This window comes from Leuciscus leuciscus, assembly GCF_965113295.1.
Source record: "Leuciscus leuciscus genome assembly, chromosome: 14".
Classification (NCBI taxonomy): domain Eukaryota; kingdom Metazoa; phylum Chordata; class Actinopteri; order Cypriniformes; family Leuciscidae; genus Leuciscus; species Leuciscus leuciscus.
This window is the reverse complement of record NC_138738.1, coordinates 27,181,939-27,195,545: the sequence shown is the minus strand read 5'-3', so window position 1 is coordinate 27,195,545 and position 13,607 is coordinate 27,181,939. Positions and strand designations below refer to the sequence as shown.

The window sequence follows — 13,607 nt, the reverse complement described above, 5'->3', positions numbered from 1 at the left end:
CCATCAAGAGATGCATTAATGTTTGGCTGAGATTGTGTATTAACAGTCAAAACACTCTCTACTCCAGCACATCCAAATACTTTCGATGAGGTTATGGTAAGGACTCTGGTGGCCAACTGATTTGTTAAAATTATTCTTTATGCTCCCTGAACCACTTTTTCTCAGTTTGAGCCCAATAATTCGGTAACACTTTATTTTACAGTGTCTTTGTTACATATGTTACATGTACTTACCATAGTAATAACAGTAAATTATGCATGATTACATGCAACTAACCCTCAACCAAATACTAATCCTGCCCTAACCCTATAGTAAGTACTTAATATTACACAGTACTTAAATATATAATTACACTGTAACAATGACACCTTAAAATAAAGTGTAACCTAATTCTTGCAATTGTCATCCTGGAATATGGCCATGGGGCGATGGGATCTTCTGTAATGTTTGGTTGTTTAAGAAATGAAAAGCTACACTGTATTAGTTAGAGATAAAATAATTGTTACCAAACATATAACATGCCAGAAATGTATTGATCACTGCAATAATGATCCAATTCTAGATGTTTTGGTCAACCAGTTTATTTAAAATGAATAATATTTAACAGATTAACATTGAAAAAAAGAATGTTGAAAAGATTGTTAAAAGATATTGTTACAACACTAAATTTGTATGGTATTTACTGACAGAATATTAGTTCATAGCAGAAATTCAGAAGCAGATTTTTTTTAATTTCAGTGGAAAATTTAGGTTAACATACTGTACCTACCTAAAGTGTTACAAAATCATCAAACTTGTAAATGTATCTAATAACCCTCTGAAATGTCATTAAGCTTGTTACAGAGTTACCAGACAAATCTGCACCTAGAATCATCGGTGACAGATAAATGTTAAAATGAGAGATAAAATAGGTCTAAACTATTTTAATGAAAACAAAAAAGACTGTAACTCACATAAACGGTAACTGTAGGCATGTTTATGTTATACAATAATAGATGTTCCTCACTCTTCAAAGCAATATGTAATATTAAGCTTTAGTTAAATAATTTTAAAATGTTCACTGTAGAATGTTGCATGTTGTGTGTTGGGCCTTAATCTCTGTAAACCCAAGCAGGAGTGTATTTCTGAAGGAGTGCCTTTAATCTGTTTAATTTATGTATATGTCCTTTCATTGGCTGTTGAGTGTCTTTGAATATTTTGTTGACATTTCAGTTTGTGTGTCAAGTATTTGAGTGTTAATTTGTATTTATCAGATTTTAGGATTGCATTTGTATGGTCAGAGTGTGTGTGTGTGCCTGATCAACCCCAAGGGCTTTTCGTTGTCTCTAAAACAGTCAGTGCTTTTAGGATGGAGGACATCAAAAATAAAATGACTTCATGAAACAAAAACCTTTCGCAGTTTTGGGATTTTTTTTTTTTAAACAAGTTTTAATGCTCATACTTGTCTAACACTTATCACCTTCTCTTTCTCCATCCCTCTCTTTGCTTTGTAGTTCCTCTTTTCCATTTAAATTGAGGGTCCTTAGTTCTTCACTGCGTTTTCTGTCAATCTCTTCAAGTTCACAGATTTTCTGGAAGAAATATTTCATACAATTAACAACAGAGAATTTAGAACAAAATTATAGCTTTAGTCTAAGACTAAGAAACAGCTAATAACAAACACACAAAACTATAAAGATACATAAAAAAATTAGATAAAAAAACAGGACATTTCACTATGGTGCTCAGGTTTTTAGACTGAAACTGTGGGTCAAGTCGCATTTAAAAACTGATGATGGCTGGTGACATTGCATGAGTGTATTGGCTGTTATGTGTTATGAGCTTATGACTTTGTATCCTCACCTGAGAGATCTCTGTGTTGATGAGGTGCTGGTATTGGTCACCTTTTCCCAATGCCATCATCTCCTCTAAAAACTGCCTCCTGTCCTCAATCTCATCCAGAACTGTTGGTAAGAAATTACATTTAATTATATTTTTCATGTTGATGCATATACTATTGAACTCCTTATCAAGGTCATTAAAAGTGTCTCTGTAAACATGACTCTCCCTGCCTCCCTATAAATTATGATTAATAAACTGAAAGAAAAAAGTAAATAAATAGAAAGAAAATAATAATAATAATTCAATATACAATCAGTATCATTGAAATCAGATCACTCAGATGAGAAATGAACAGCAACTGCCTGTCTCACCCTCTTGGAATCTGTCTATCTGTTGTACTCTTCTTTCTGTGGAGTCTCTTTGGGAGTGAGTTGGCCCAGCATCCTTTTTACCAGTAGAAAGAACATTCTGTAGAATTCTCTTCTCTTTCTCCAGATCCCCTAGAAAGAGAGAAGAATCAGCAGAGAAGGATGGAAAGATCTTTGTTGTTACACTTGTAAAAGACTTCTGCAACAAACACAGGTTAGATGAATTCATGTAGGCTGAAAATGTACTGTATACAGATATTAAACTACACTTTTACAAAACTTGAGGAAGTTTTTGTATGTGAAGCCCCGCAAGACCCATATGTAAATAACATACGGATGTGGCATTTATGTCACGTTTTCGCTCTTAACTTCATGAAACATGCTCTGATCGTGGAAAATGGCACATCATTATTTAGAGCAGATTCTCATGATTTAAAAGAACTCCTCATAATCTGTCTATTAGATCTAAAGATAGTTATAAAAAGCTATAACATAAAACCCCACAGGCACACATGTAGCTAAGTAAAATCAAACTTAGCTTTCACGTGGCATTTACGCTTGTAATTTTATGAAACATGCACAGATAATAGTATGGATGTTCCCGATTGAAATGAGTCCAAAATCAACATAATACATTGTGTTGATCACGAGATACAACAGAGGAGCAACAATTTTAAAAATGCCTTCAGGGTATCAAGGGCTAAACAAAAAGTCTAGCTTGATCCTTGAGCCCACTTTTTTTATATTTTATCAGAAGTTTATCAGAAAATTCTCAGCATGAGAATTTCCAAATGTAATGTTTTTTTTGTTTTGTTTTTAAGTTTCTTACAAACAATACTACAGAACAACCACTGGCTCTGCTCTGCTCTATGATCTCCCTAACTCAACCAGAGCTGCTGAGTCCGTGGCATTTTCAAAAAATAGGCTGAGGACTCATCTTTTTCGGCAACACATAATCCATTAATACTAACACTTTATCTTCTATTCTATATTATCTTTTTTTTTAAAGAAAGTGCATGTACTAAGTTAGATTAAACTGGGAGGGGTCACAGCACTTGGATATTGTTGTCCTATTGTTAGTTTCACTGTTTCTATTGTGGTGGTCGACCGATATATCGCCACGGCAGATATATCGGCCGATATTTGGCATTTTTAAATATCGGCATCTGCCGATACGTTTTTCTGATTGGCCGATGTGTTGGAAGCGGGACTTTTATTTTGACGGCACTCCAGACTTTTATTTTAACGGGCAGTGCTGAGAACACCAGCGCCTGAAGGCCAATTTATACTTCTGCGTCGAGTGTACGCCGTAGTGTACGTCGTAGGGTACGCACGTAGGCGACGCCGTCGTGAGCATTTATACTTCTGCGAATGTCTGTGTTGCTCTGCAGTTACACCGCCGAAACGCTAGTTGGCGCGGGTGGGTTTTAATGTTCCAGTTCCACTGTGTTTACATTCCTCGCGGCTGTTTTGAGTTTAGGTTTCTACGAGCAATGGCGACTGAAGGAGTCATACAGATGGCTGTATTTCCGCACTTCTTCAAGCAATCTCTCGGTCACTTGGTTTATTTCCATGGCTCTTCACTGATCTTCGGAATTTAAAAATGGCGGGCGGGCGGTGCAGAGTGCAGAAGATCATTCCGGAAATGGGTAGGAGGAAACGCGATGCTATCCAGCCGACCAATCACAGATCTTGCGGTCCGCGTCGCCGCGACGCGTAGTTACATTTTTGAGGAGGTGCGCGTCAGGGTACGGCGAAGGGTACGACGTATGGTACACGTTAATGCGTATGCTACGCCGTACCTTCTACGCGAACCCGACGCAGAAGTATAAATTGGCCTTGAGAAGAGAACGGCAGCGCCTGATCACACAGCGCTCACTCACATTCTCGGTCTTCATTCGTTTATCTCTGTCAGTCATATCTAATTCTTTGTTAGACCGAACTGGTAAACAAAGAAAGTAAATGGTGTGCGAAAAAGTAAAGCGTTGCTTTTATATTATTTGTAACAAGAAAAGGCAAACAATCAGGCTAAATACTTTATCATTTACTGTCAACATTCAGCAAATGCGCATCTACATCATTTGAAAAGATCTCTGAATATCTAATAATAAAAAAAATTATTCACATTTAATTTCACAAACCTTGCAGATTTAATTGAATCCAGCTGTGATATCTTGTGAAGTGTGCATTTGTAGCCTGCATAAACGTGTTACTGCGAGTGACGGTCGGTCCGTGCGAAGTGAGTGAATGCGAATCAGCTTCACAGGAGACGCGATCGAAAAACTTTAAATCCTTCATTTTAAAATATTATGTGCTATATCCAGTTGCCCACTGTGTCATGTTCATTTCAATTTCACTGTGTGCTGTATGTAAAATTAGCGTTACCTTGTCTTTATTTGAAAAAATATGATTACCAGTGCGCACGAAATGACCAGATTACTGAGTGCCCTGTTACAGTTACTTCCTTTTTATTCACATATTCATATATTTTTAAACAATTACTTTATTTGTGAAAAATACTGTAATAGGATTGCAGATTCAAGAAGTTGCCATCTAAAGTATAAGCAAGGATTTGTTTTCAAATTAATTTATAATTTATTAAATATTGATTAAAATAAATATAAAGTATATAAAATATCGGCTTTATATCGGCCACCCTGCTCTCTAAGATATCGGCATTGGCCATAAAAAAAAAACAATATCGGTCGCTCACTATTCTAGTGTTCTCATTTGTAAGTATCTTTGGATAAAAGCGTCTGCTAAATGAATACATGTAAATGTATTGTAAATGTAATGGGGAAAAATAGCAGCAGCGAGGAAGAGGAAGAATTGGGTGATAAAGAATATAAGTAAAGGGAAATGTTTTGGGGGTTTTTTGCACTCACGTGATGCACTAGGCTGAAACTTTTCTCGTTTGTAATTATCTCCAGCACTACATCTTTCTGCACTGCGCCTCAGCTGGTGACCCATCAGCGAGGTCACTCTGGAGACTCTGGGCTCTGACTGCACTTTTTTCTGCTCAACTGGGGTAAAGGTTAGTGGAAGAGCACCCCCATCTGATCAAACAAACACAAAAAGACAGTGTTAATGGGCATAAAATTGCCAGGACAGTTGTAGTATAGGATATTATAAAATCTGTCACCTGAACTCACTTTTCAGCTGATTATTGATTTGTTTCTGTTGAAAGTCCGTCAGACCAGACTTTTGCATCATTACTACAATGGAAAAAAACCACACAAAAAACAGATGGAGCCAAAGAAAAGATAAAAACAAGATATGCATGATTGTTGGAACACGCTCACACACACACATACACAAATATATGGTTTACAGGGACATAGGCGTAATGGTTAGTATACTGTACAAACTGAATATTCTATAAGTTACCCTTACACTAACCCTACCCATCATAGAAAACTTTCTGCCATTTTGCATGTAAAAAAAAAAAAACCTCATTATGTGTAATTTATAAGCTTGTTTCCTCATGGGGACCTCAATTTAGGTCCCCACGGTGACACGAGTCCCCATGAGCATTCAGGTTGAAGTCCCCACCGGCATAGAAAAACATGTAACGTTACACAGTAACTGGATACTCACACACACACACACACACACACACACACATACATTGTATTAACTGTCGTGTCTCTGTTCTGTAGTTAGTGACTCTGGACTCCTTATATTTTGATCCGCTGGCCATCATTCCTGCAAACCAAAAACACTTTAAGTTACTTTTTTGCCATAAACCAAGAAAGCTGGTATTTTGGTCGTCACAGGTTTACTCACGTTACCAACGCAAAAGCTGCAAAGCGGTTCCTATAGTAACACGCAAAACATTTAAGACCGGGGATAATCCAACAAAGCAGAGACCACCAGTCTAACAAAGAAATCTAAACAAACTCTTTGTGTTTTAGGGTTGCTTTCGAGATGATAAATCCACACGAATTAGATCTGATTCAATGTTTTGCAAAGCTCGATATAAACGTTCTCCGTCAGGTGGTTTCGATCCTGGGTTGTGACGTTTCAGGCGAACATCCAATCGCCTGAAGCAAGCAAGACATGTTTGAATACTTTGAAACTATTAACTTTTCCGCTGAAGATGAAGAATAAGCTATTTGAAAATATATATTTGAAAATAAATGAATTAATGATTAAATAAATAAGTAAAAGATCGACCACTGCTGCAAGAAAAAATCAAAAATTCTGAATACCAACGAATTACGTAAATTCGAGTTTAGTCGACAACGAAGAAAACAACTTGGTAATTTTAAAAGCTTTAAAAAGCTTTATTTAGAACGTATTCAGAGTAGCGCCATGACAGGTGATAGCGAGGCCAGAGTCCCTTTCTTGTTTAAGAAAAAACACTTTTTACTCGTGTTTGTAGTTCCTCCTCCAAAGCACAATGGGTTATTGGCAATATTAGCCTTTATAGTGTGCACGGATCCACACTTCGAAAATCCACCAGAAATAGTAGACCATCCGGGGACCTCCTCTGGCATACTCTTTTCAACATACTATGCTTTGGGACACACTTATTTTAATCTCACACACTGTTTAGGATGGATAGTAGCCTATGGATATTGAGACGCACACTCTAAAGGCTATAACGTTAATATTGCCCACAACCCATGAGTAAAAAGTGTTAACTACGAAACATGGCGGATATGAGCGACCGACGGTGAGAGGTTTAGATAATGGTTTGAGTGACTAATTTAAGTTTAACCTGATTTAAAAAAAAGAAAGAAAAAAAAAGCTATCCATGTTATATTTCATCTGCAATAACATGTTATATTTCATCTGCAATAACAATGTGTAGGCTACTTTTATAAAGATCCGTTTGGCCATAAACTTTTAAATGCATCATGCATTAAGGAGAGTTCTCTCTGGGTCATTCTATGGAAATGTCCATTTTTCTGCTAGCCTTTACAGAAATATTACACTTGAAATTAACACTTTAGGGTTACAATTTCTTTATATTTTAAAATGAAACTATGTTTTTTGAACAATTACACCTTCTTGAGCCATCAATGAGCAATATTTAGAATTTCAAGCACCACAGAAGTGCTCGTCCCAACAGTCATGTACAGAGGGAAAGTGCTTTATTTTGAGGTCAAAAACATACAATAACTATAACATAACTATGAAATATATGATGTAAATCAGAATTTAAAAAATCTGAATAAATAGCCTATATAATGAAAGTAGTGGTACCCTGGAAGTGTGTCACTGGTGTTACCGTTCAACAAAAATCTCTTATTTTGAAATAAAAATCACACTGATGACATCACTTGACTTCCTTCTTCCTATTTCCCGAAGATCTATGAATAAAGGCCCATGGTAAATCCACTGTCTCTTATAAGTTATCAGAAATGTTCTCATTTATCTCATGATTTCATTTGAAGCTTTTAGTTGAACTCACTAGTATGACCTACTTTATTGTTAGGGAATTGAATACAAATGGATAATACTACTTAAAGGGATAGTTCACCCAAAAATGCAAATTACCCCATGATTTGTTCACCCTCAAGCCATCCTAAGTGTATATGACATTCTTCTTTCAGACGAAAACAATCTGCGTTATATCAAAAAATGTCCTGGCTCTTCCAAGCTTTATAATGGCAGTGAATGGCCGTTTCTGTTTTGAAGTCCAATGAAAGTGCATCCATCCATGATAAAAGTGCTCCAGATGGCTCTGGGGGTTGATAAAGGCCTTCTGAAGTGAAGCGATGTGTTTGTGTAAGAAAAATATCCATAATTAAAACTTTATCGACTAAAATAACTAGCTTCCTAGGATGGCTTGAGGGTGAGTAAATCATCGGGTAATTTGCATTTTTGGGCGAACTATCCCTTTAATTTAGTGAGTATACCGTGATTGACAACATGGGGTCTCAAGCCCCTGCCCCTTTTGTCTCAAGCCCCATGGATTATGTTAACTGGTACGGTGATGACCAGATCATATGCCTGATTCCAGAGCCCCTAGCACTGAATAAGCGTTCAGTTCAGATTGATCAGTGGTTCTGGGAGTTCATTATGGGGCAGTTGGGCAAGTAAAATAAGGCACCATGAAATGTAAAATGGGCAAAGTTCGAAGTGTAGCCCTCTTAGTCATAACCTAGTATAATAGCATGACATAAAATAATAGCGGAAAATTGCAGTTTAAACAATGTACTTTGTTGTACATTTTAGTTGTTTAATGGAGTTAAAATGTGTTTTTAAAATGTTGTTTATGGTCTTTCACTAACTGCTTTCACTAAGTGTCAATGATAGTCTTTGATTGTATGCCAAATGTAACAATTTAGTCTCATCTACTTAATTATAGTTGAAGAATAAGGATCTTTGGTCTTATGTATGTCACTGGTGTTACTGTGTTTTTTTCACATTAAATAAAATGTGTCACATGTGACATGATAATAATTTTACATCCAATACATTTTGTTACACTCAAGAGTTTAACTTTAAAGGATTGCATCATTACTTATTTATAACTGTTTTTCAAATATTTTCATTGTTATAGCAAATGCATGGTTGTGCGAATGAACTAACATTTAATCACACCTGATTAAAATAAATAAAACATTATCTCCGTATTTGTTGCATTATCATTATTTGTCTGTAACTGACTGCATGTGCTGAAAAGAATTAGAAATAATATTTCATGAAAACCTTTAATATTGCCAAAGTAAGGTAACACCAGTGACAAAAAATAAATAAATTGTACATGCGGTCTTTGAATAAATGCACAAAAAAGAAAAAAAATCATTAAGCTGTCATTTATGTGTATTCATAAAGTCAAACGGTAATCTAATAATGTGGTCTAAGTTTAAATTTTAGAAAAAGAAATACATTTTGTGAAAGATCCACGACTGCAGATCAACGTGCTACTGCATTTCTCTCCAATATGATAAAATGAAATGAAATGTGGAGGATTTTAATTGTGACAGGATGCGTGTCAGGATGCGACAGAGCAACCGTTAAAGACGCAATTGTATGACGTAATAGTGTATACTCTTTTGCTACACACTCAAACTTCACAAAAAGAGTACACACTTTTAGGGCATAGTTTAAGTAGGCAAATTGGGCATCATCTTCTTCTTTTTTTTCTTCTTTATCTGTTGTATAAATTGCGGTTGGCAAACGAACTAAAAGGTGCAGTATCTGCTACCTACTCTGGATTGGAGTATGGAGCACAACTTGGTTGAAGACACTTGGTTGAGAAGAAGAAGAAGAAGAAGAAGAAAAAAAAAAACTTTAATTAAATCTTTTTTTACCAGGCCTTTATCATTCAAAATTCGAATAATTCCTCATGAATTCTATCAATATTTTAAAATTTATACGATGTTAAATAGGGGGCCAAACCAGTGTTGATAGAACCGGGCAAATATGGTCATACTTCCTGGTTCTAGTAAGAACTCTAGCTGCTGCGTTTTGGACCAGCTGTAGTTTATTTATTAAGCGTGCAGGGCAACCACCCATAAGAGCATTACAATAATCTAGCCCTGATGTCATGAACGCATTAACTAATTGTTCCGCATTTGTCATTGAGAGCGTATGACGTAATTTAGATATATTTTTAAGATGGAAGAATGCGGTTTTACAGATACTAGAAACGTGAGTTTCAAATGAAAGATTGGTATCAAAGAGCACTCCCAGGTTCCTAACCGACAACGAAGATTTGACAGAGCAGCCATCAAGTGTTAGACAGTATTCTAGGTTATTACGTGAGGAAGTGTTTTGTCCAATAATTAGAATCTCTGTTTTTTTCAGAGATAAGTAGTAGGAAATTACTAGTCATCCAAGTTTTTTTTATCAACTATGCATTCCGGTAATTTTGTGAATTGGTAAGTTTCGTCAGGGCTTGAAGAAATATAGAGCTGAATATCAGTGGTGGACGAAGTACACATACCATGTACTTGAGTTAAAGTAAAGATACTCAAGGTAAAATATTACTCAAGTAAAAGTAGAAGTGCTGCCTTTAAACATTCACTTGAGTAAAAGTACAAAAGTATTTGCCTTCAAATGTACTTAAGTATCAAAGTACTATGATTTTTTTATGGCTATAATGTCCTATTATAATTTTTGTCACAAGACTCTTGCTTAACTCAGTCTACGTGAAGACTCTAATGTCACTCTTGGCACATCAATCTATTAATAAAATGACATTAATTAGTCATATATATATATATATATATATATATATATATATATTTTTTTTTTTTTTTTAATTGAATTGAATTGAATTGAATACATTTTTTGTGTGTTTAATTTTTGACGGAAGGGGACTGTTCCCATAAGGTATAATACATTTACAGTATTTACTGTACATATTTTTCACAAGCGTCTATGGTCATAATTATAAACATCCTAATGTTATGATACATTCACATAAACCTGCACAATGCCATTGAATAAATTTATATACACACTACATTATGGGAGCAGCCAATTTCCCTACAAAATTAAACACCAAAACGTATTTATGCAGTGTTTCTGCTACTCCTCAGAAAAAAAAAAAGCTATTATATGCAAGTAATTTTAGTGTCAACGTAATAAGCAATGTTCATTATGCGTCAGTATTTACCGATAATTGCTGCAATAATAGCTGCTGCTCTCTGCCCCGCTTAAAATCATTGGCAACACAAATTGTTTGGAACTATTGAGAGCTACACGAATCACATGACCGCGCGGCGGCGAGATCACAGTTGGCTTGTTCGACTTGAAACGGCACACTGCACAGACCAATCGGTGAATGACATTAAAATACCGCGAGAGCGATTAGAGAGTAGATGGCTCTGTATGCTTTTCAATCGCTCTCGCGATTTCGCTCTATACTTTGATGTCATAAACTGATCGGTCTGTGTAGCGCCGGTTCAAGTCGACCAAGCCGTGTGTGTCGCAACCTCTTATATACTGTCTATGGTCGCAACTCTCTTATTTAACGGCTCTGGTTTGCGCTTAGTAGATACCGCCAAGGCAAGTTCAAAACAAAGCGCGCACGTTGTAGGCTACTGTGATAGGTGGCTCGTTTGACCAGTTAAGTTTTTATCCACTCATAAATAAAAAGGAACGACTGATTTTGAAAATGTAGTAGAGTAAAAAGTAAGATATTTGACTTTGAAATGTAGTGGAGTTAAAGTAAAAGTCTTCACAAATTTAAATACTTCAGTAAAGTACAGATACGCAAAAAAGCTACTTAAGTACAGTAACGAATTACATTTACTTCGTTACTGTCCACCACTGCTGAATATCATCAGCATAACAGTGAAAACTAATGCCATGCTTCCTAATGATATCTCCCAAGGGTAGCATGTACAGAGTGAACAGCAAGGGTCCTAGTACTGAGTCTTGTGGTACTCCATACTGAACTTGTGATCGATAAGACATCTCTTCATTTACTGCTACAAACTGATAACAGTCAGATATGTCTGATTTAAACCATGCTAATGCAATTCCACTAATGCACACATAATTTGAGAGTCTATTTAAAAGAATGTTGTGGTCAATAGTATCAAATGCAGCACTAAGATCGAGTAACACTAATAGAGAGATACAACCACGATCGGATGATAAGAGCGAATCATTTGTGACTCTAATGAGAGCTGTCTCAGTGCTATGGTACGGTCTAAATCCTGACTGGAAATCCTCGTAATCCAGATACCATTTCTTTCTAAAAAGGAACACAGTTGTGAGGATACTGCCATTTCTAGTATCTTTGATAGAAAAGGTAGATTCAAAATCGGCCTGTAATTGACTAATTCTGCAGGATAAAGTTGAATTTTTTAACAAGCGGTTAAATCATAGCCAGCTTAAATGTTTTTGGTACGTATCGTAATGACAAAGATGAATTAATGATATTAAGGAGAGGATCTATGACCCCTGGAAGCATCTCTTTCAATAGCTTAGTTGGTATAGGGTCTAACATACAGTATATGTTGTCGATTTAGAAATTCTTCCTCTCCTATAGCAATGAATGAATAGAATTTTTCCTCAGGGAGACTACAATGCACTGTCTGATGCAATACTGTAGTAGACGGTTGCATAGTTATAATTTTCTCCCTGATATGATCAATCTTGTAAGTAAAGAAAGTCATAAAAGTCATTACTGCTGTGCTGCTTGGAAACGTCTGGGGTTGAAGCTTTATGTTTCGTTAAGTTTATTTTCTTCTAATAGGGTTGAAAAATAAGCAGGACTAGCAGCTTTTAAGGCCTCTCTGTACGCAATCATGCTCTCTTTCCATGAAATGCAAAAAAACTAACGGTTTGTTTTCTTCCAGTTGCGCTCCATTTTTCTGGCTGCTCTCTTAAGGGCCTGAGTGTGCTCGTTGTACCACGGTGTTGAACTATTTTCTTTAATCTTCTTTAAGCGCAAAGGAGCAACTGTGTCTAAAGTGCTGGAAAATAGAGAGCCAAAAGTTTTTGTCGCAATATCGAGTTCTTCTAAGCTATCTGGGATGCTGAGACGATGAAACTGATCAGGAATATTATTAATAAAGCAATCTTTGGTAGCAGAAGTGATAGGTCTAACATATTTGTAACACGGAGTCGGCTTTACAGCCTTGGCTAAATGAAGTATACACGAGACTAGATAATGATCTGATATGTCATCACTCTGCTGCAGAATTTCAACGGCTTCAACATTGATTCTGTGTGATTATATTAGATCTAGAGTGTGATTACGACAATGAGTAGGTCCTGACACGTGTTGTCTAACTCCAATAGAGTTCAGAACAGAATAGAGTTCTTTTTCGTTATCTACATGTAAATTAAAATCACCAACAATTAGGACTTTATCTGCAGCCAGTACTAACTCTGATAGAAAATCAGCAAATTCTTTGATAAAGTCTGTATGGTGCCCTGGAGGCCTGTATACAGTAGCCAGCACAAATCTCAAACGTGATTTATCATTTACATAGATAGTGTTACATTAAGCACCAACACTTCAAAATAATTATATTTGAAACAAGACTTCTCAGTAATTCTGAAGATATTACTATAAATTACAGCAACACCTCCCCATTTGTCTTTCAGACGAGGCTCATGTTTATAACAATAATATTGGGGGGTGGACTCATTTAAAGCAATGTAATTGTCTGGTTTTAGCCAGGTTTCTGTCAAACACAGCACATCTAGGTTATAATCTGTGATCATATCATTAACAATAAGTGCTTTTGAAGTAGCCTAAGTAAGTGCTTTTGATCTAATATTCAGCAACCCAAGCTTTATCATTTGTTCATTTGCATTATATCTGTTTTTTATTTGTTGAACATCAATTACATTTTTACCCTTAAATGGGTTTGGGAGTTTTTTGTATTTCCTAATTCGGGGTACAGACACATTCTGTATATGATGATATCTAGGTGAAAGAGTCTATATGTGATGGGATTTATCTGACCTCAGTGATGTGAGACAGCTAGCAGACGA

The 13,607-nt window shown here is 36.0% G+C and overlaps 1 protein-coding gene across 3 annotated transcripts; it reads right to left on the bottom strand.

Annotated features, from left to right (window-relative positions):
- Window positions 1-908: 908 nt before the first annotated feature.
- Window positions 909-6,605, bottom strand: cUnh22orf23 (chromosome Un C22orf23 homolog). Of its 3 annotated transcripts, none has more exons than XM_082137038.1 (7): window positions 5,972-6,605; window positions 5,817-5,894; window positions 5,342-5,404; window positions 5,075-5,245; window positions 2,193-2,321; window positions 1,843-1,943; window positions 909-1,571 (listed from the first exon to the last, which is right to left on the bottom strand). In XM_082137038.1, exons 2-7 carry the CDS (start codon window positions 5,890-5,892, stop codon window positions 1,446-1,448), a joined length of 666 nt encoding a protein of 221 aa, XP_081993164.1. In that variant the 5' UTR covers window positions 5,893-5,894; window positions 5,972-6,605; the 3' UTR covers window positions 909-1,445. The 3 variants fall into 3 exon arrangements, with proteins under 3 accessions (XP_081993164.1, XP_081993163.1, XP_081993165.1); XM_082137037.1 differs by having other exon boundaries at window positions 5,976-6,603; XM_082137039.1 differs by lacking the exon at window positions 5,972-6,605 and having other exon boundaries at window positions 5,828-5,894.
- Between the last annotated feature and the right edge of the window lie 7,002 nt (window positions 6,606-13,607).

Bases quoted from the DNA above. Each gene is read 5' to 3' on its own strand.
- cUnh22orf23 (XM_082137038.1), bottom strand. From the start codon at position 5,892: ATGATGGCCAGCGGATCAAAATATAAGGAGTCCAGAGTCACTAACTAC. The intron at 5,246-5,341 runs GTGAGTTCAGGT...TTGTTTGATCAG, and splicing joins AATCAATAATCAGCTGAAAA to ATGGGGGTGCTCTTCCACTA. The intron at 2,322-5,074 runs GTGAGTGCAAAA...CTCTCTTTCTAG, and splicing joins GTTTCAGCCTAGTGCATCAC to GGGATCTGGAGAAAGAGAAG.